The following is a 5,292-nucleotide window of genomic DNA, read 5'->3' as shown; positions in this document are numbered from 1 at the left end:
CACATTCTCCCCATCACCAACATGAAAACCAAAAGGACACCCCGGTGGACCAAAACAAAACAAAATTCCATCTTTGTTTAACAACTTCGCTCCATCCTTTTTAATTTTTTGTCTCTTTTTGCAAGACATTTTTCTCGGTGTCATTTCGCTATCCTCACACAATGGCCTTACAAAACCCCAACCTTTCCTCTATGCAACAGTGGTTCCATCCTACTGTCCTCTTCCACTGCCTCTCCCTCTCCAGAGAGCACTACCAACTTTGAAATCGTTTTCTCCGTGAAAAAGGAGGCACCTTTGAATGAGGAAGCAGGAGGGAAAACAAGGACCTTGTGTCAACCGTAAAGGTTGAGCTTTAGTCCCACCATTATCCTTGCCTTTTGATATATCAAGCAGCAATGGTTCCGAGCTATGACTATGCTTCCTCTGCCCTCCTCTGCGTTGAGGACAACAGTTGCATCCTGGGTTTTGATGACGGTGACGGTGATAACGACGAGGACGAGGAGCATACCCGTGGTTGTGTTTCTCAACAAAAAAGGTGCGATTTTTATGGGGATTTCCCCACGGGCTTTCCCCCCCAATCGGACGAGTGCTTGGCTTTCCTGGTCGAGAGGGAGTCCGCGCATATGCCGAGGGAGGACTATGCCGAGAGGCTGCGTTCCGGGTCATTAGACTTGTCCATTAGGAGAGATGCCATTGATTGGATATTGAAGGTGGCTTCTTGTTTTCTACAGATTTTTACTCAAGTTTTCTTCTTGTTATAATCTCTTCTATTTTATTTCCTTTAGTGTAGATGGGTTCTTAGGCCACTGCAGATGCTATTTGACGTTACATCTCAACATAATACTGGTTCTTTGCCTTTTGCTTAGTTGTGGTTGAAAATGAGATTTTTATGTTCTTTTGTTGTATGATATAAAAGTTTATTCTGTGTTTTATTCTCTACTTGTATGCTTATATAAGTGATTTCTTTTACTCTTAATGTGTTTAGGAGCTCTTGATATTTGACCAATATGTCAGATTTTGCTCTAACAACTATGAAAAATGTGGTTTTGTGAGTCACCTTATGTTTCCTTTTTTGATTCTGGTTTTGTACATGCATTCAATAGTTTGGCTCTGGGAATTGAATTCTTTTGGTTTTGCATTCACTTGTTTTGTTAATAGTAATAGTGTAAAGCTTTTTTCTGCATCTGAGCTTTGTCATCTTCATTATGGCTAATGACATTGGTAATGTATCGAACAGGTCCATGCGCATTATAATTTGGGACCATTGAGTGCCTATTTATCTGTAAACTACTTGGATCGGTTCCTCTCTACCTATGAGCTTCCTGTAAGAACTTTCACATTACCTTGACTCTTTTATCTTAGAATGCCTTCAGAAATTGCAAGGCCATTTTTCTGCTGTAATATGGATTCATCTAATCTATTTACTTCAATTTGTTCTGGTTTTAATTACAGGAAGGCAAGGCTTGGATGACACAACTATTATCTGTGGCATGCTTATCATTGGCTGCGAAGATGGAGGAAACCGATGTCCCTCTCTGCCTGGACTTGCAGGTGAGGAAGCATTTCAAGAACAGCACTCTCCGATATGTTCTTCTTCGAACCTTTTGTGAATTTTCCTGTATTTTCTTTGATTAGGTGGGCGAGGCAAAATATGTATTTGAAGCTAGGACTATACGGAGAATGGAGCTTCTGGTTCTGAGCACACTTAAATGGAGGATGCAAGCTGTGACTCCATTCTCTTTTATCGACTTCTTCCTGAACAAATTCAGTGGTGGCAGTGTGCCAACTAAAGCGGCGATCTGTCGATCGATGGAGCTCATTTTGAGCACAATTAGAGGTAGATTTCTTGCCGAAAGCTCTAAAATTCTATGTATATTTGTTACAACAGGAAAGCTAGATTAGAGTTGTATAGCTAAGAGTGAGGTTATTGAGGTGCAGGGAGTGATTTGCTAGAATTCAGGCCTTCCGAGACTGCTGCAGCCATTACAGTGTTGGTTTTGGAACAGACACAAACCATGGATGTTGAGAAAGCTGTGTCCGGTTGCATCCAAGTATCAAAGGTAGCTAATTAACTGCACTGTTCTTGTCAAATAGTTTCATGTTTCACCTAAACTTGATGAACTCTGTGGTTTTTGCTGCAGGAGCAAGTGTTGAGATGTTATCAAGTGATTATAGATATGGAATTGAGGAGAAACAGGGAACTCAAAAATGATAGCATATCACTCAAAAATGATAGCCCCATTGGTGTCCTGGATGCCGCATGCCTGAGCTATAAAAGCGATGAGAGAACTGCTGAATCACATGTAACATGTCATCATAGTTCTGCAAGTAAAAGGAGGAAAATAAGCAGGCCATGAATGAAAAGCTTGGTATCTCTCATCTGCTTGGGAGGATTTGTTACCATCAAACTGGTAGTTTGATATGGCCATAATCTTAGATTAAAAAAAGAAAAAAGAATAATTTCTCATATGCCTACAATTTGAATGGAGCAGCCATCAGAGATCAGGTGGTAAACTGTAAAGAAGTATGATGAGGAGAAGACCATGAAACAACTATATTAAGGTAATTGTTATTCTTCTTTCTTGGGAAAAAGATCAAGAGAAGTGCTATGTAGGAGATCAGACTGATCAGCTTGTGTCTGCCATGCTTTTGTTTGACCACTTGTCCCCTTAGATTCTGGACTTTGCTTCCATGTGATTAAAAGAAGGAATCCACTGTTTAGTGGGTGCTTGTGGGGGAAGCCCTCTTGGAAGTTTCAGTCTCTTGTTTAAGCTTTTAGGAGCAGCTTCAAATGATGGAGGAATGATTCCCTGCTGCCTTGTTCTTCTTTGTGTCTCAGTCTGCTAAAGCATCTTTTGTCATCTGTAATGAGCTGCTACTGTGAGTGCATCCCAAGATCTATTCAGTGTTGTAAGATTGAACTTGTCTGCAAGTTGATGTTAATTCTAAACTAATTCTGTAGAAACACATGCCATGGCTTTGTGTGTGCACTGAGATCCACCTTTACATATTCATGTGCAGATATGGTTTCATGTTGTTGCTATCATATTCATTTGTGCAGAGATTCCTTGGAATGCTCAGTCAGCTCTCAGCTGCTATCATGTTGTTGCTACTTTAACTGCAGGATGTATTATATAGCTCATATACTATTCAAAGACTCAGATTATGACAGATGTGTGGTTAATCAGATTGGAATATTACAATCATCCTCCAACACACACATATATATATATATATATATATATATATATATATATATATATATATATATATATATATATATATATATATATATATATATATATATATATATATATGTATGTATGTATGTATGTATATATATATTCTACAGGATTGGCTTTTCCTCCATGAGTACATAGTACATTTACCATGACTGAATCACTGGTTGGAATTAAAGAGGAACAATTGGTAAGTAACAAACACAAGAGCATTGAGAATAGTTGATGCAGAAAACCTTTTGCTGTCACTACCATGATATATTAGTCACCCAAAACTGAGTCATAGGACATAGCTGCCATCGAAGCTCTTAAGACATCAAGCAAAGTACTCAGGACTACTCTCAAGCAAAGTACCAGCAAAATCCCAACAATTTGGAGTCTGCTTGTGTAGAGAACAATATCCAAAGTTAATCTATATATTTTATGTCATTGTAATGCATTATGAATGCAACAGATTGATAAGAGACTGCAAAACAATGGTGAATGCAGCTGAGTTATTCAGCTGTGATTTCAGGTAAAGTAATCTACTGATCTACAGACACAAAGTGGTTGATCAGAATTCACCTCATCTCCCAGCTCAAAACAAGTCTGAGAGCAAGCATTGAACACTACAAAAACTTTGGCACCCCCATCACAAAACATCTTGATCTGGATTGAAACACAGGAGCAGAACAGGACCACCTTTGCAAGGACAAGACTAGCTCTTTCTCAATGTCTGTCACCTCCACCATGAACGGACAATAAGAAGATAGCTGTAAAAGATCAAAGGATGTAGCACAGGAATGACATACATCAAACAATTTTGCCTGAGTTGGAGCAAGACAAATCATTGATCTTGCCCATAGCTTGATCTGGTACAGGAACCAGAGTGATGAAGAAAATATGCATGATCCTTGAAGTCCAGCGTATATATGCAGTTGTTGTCCTTCAATGACTCTTTTGAGTTTCTCCAAAAGGGATACGAAGAACTGAATTCAATGAGACTTTTGTTGGAGACGGAGGAGCAAGAAAAAAATATAATACTATGATACGAGTAAAAGGAATCTTTTCGACTCAAGAAAACTGATGTAGTATTTAAAAACAGGAGGATTGATAAAAACACTTACAAGATACCAAATGCACACACTCTCTATATTTCTTACTTCATGAACTTTGGTTTTATAGGACCTAGTGACAACTACCCTATAACTACTAGATTGAGGTAGTTATTGAAATCACCCTATAATTACTAGATCATGATTGAGGTGATTATTGAAATCATCCTGTAACCACTAGATCATGATAACTATCTAGATAGATAACTATGAATCAAATCTCAACACTCCCCCTTGATTCATAGTTGCATACACCAATTTACGACATAAAATAAACATACTTTCAAACTTGAAGCGATTTGGTGAGGATATTCGCAATTTGTTCATCCGTTCCACAATACTTCATTGTTATGGATCCACTTGCCTGAAGTACTCTTTCGATCATCTAAAGCTCCTGCACAATCACTATCAGTGAAACTAAATAATTTATATTTAAACTTTGTTTTGAATATCCATTTTAATCCAATAGATTTCTTTTCTTTCGGTAGATCCATTAGCTCTCAAGTTTCATTCTTCTCAATTGACTTGATTTCCTCCTTCATTGCTTTTCTCCATACCTCTTTTTTAACTGCTTCCTTAAAAGTTGTTGGATCTGAAATAAATAAAGCAAATGTGAGTTATAAATTTCTGTCAATGATCTAAAATTTCTTGGAGGGGTTTCATTTGAGGAATCAGAATTTGAACTGCTATTGGGTGAGGTTGACGGTGAACTTGTTGGAGCAGGATTTGTCACTTGATTCTGCGGAGTGTCTAGTTATGTTGGAATCTGCATTTGTGTTCCACCTTTATTCGTCTCCCAATTCCAACTTGCCCTTTCATCAAATATAACATTTCTGTTAATAATAACTTTGCCACTAATAGGGTTATATAATCGATATGCTTTCGATTGTAAAGAATAACCTTGTTTTATACCATACCAAGCCTCAAAATGAGTTCGATTCATAACCGTCTTTGTTGGT

General features: G+C 38.0%; 1 protein-coding gene across 1 annotated transcript; it reads left to right on the top strand.

Moving 5' to 3' along the window:
• The first annotated feature begins 222 nt into the window (after positions 1–222).
• Positions 223–2,486, top strand: LOC135611783 (cyclin-D4-1-like). Its single transcript, XM_065107413.1, has 6 exons — positions 223–710; positions 1,238–1,324; positions 1,453–1,551; positions 1,636–1,837; positions 1,939–2,060; positions 2,142–2,486. Exons 1-6 carry the CDS (start codon positions 396–398, stop codon positions 2,355–2,357), a joined length of 1,041 nt encoding a protein of 346 aa, XP_064963485.1. The 5' UTR covers positions 223–395; the 3' UTR covers positions 2,358–2,486.
• Positions 2,487–5,292: the final 2,806 nt, after the last annotated feature.

Source organism: Musa acuminata, chromosome BXJ2-5 (assembly GCF_036884655.1).
Source record: "Musa acuminata AAA Group cultivar baxijiao chromosome BXJ2-5, Cavendish_Baxijiao_AAA, whole genome shotgun sequence".
Lineage (NCBI taxonomy): Eukaryota > Viridiplantae > Streptophyta > Magnoliopsida > Zingiberales > Musaceae > Musa > Musa acuminata.
The sequence above is the reverse complement of the archived record's forward strand: the minus strand, read 5'-3'. Positions and strand labels throughout refer to the sequence as shown.

Bases quoted from the DNA above. Each gene is read 5' to 3' on its own strand.
- LOC135611783 (XM_065107413.1), top strand. From the start codon at position 396: ATGGTTCCGAGCTATGACTATGCTTCCTCTGCCCTCCTCTGCGTTGAG. The intron at 1,325-1,452 runs GTAAGAACTTTC...TTTTAATTACAG, and splicing joins TCTCTACCTATGAGCTTCCT to GAAGGCAAGGCTTGGATGAC. The intron at 1,838-1,938 runs GTAGATTTCTTG...ATTGAGGTGCAG, and splicing joins CATTTTGAGCACAATTAGAG to GGAGTGATTTGCTAGAATTC.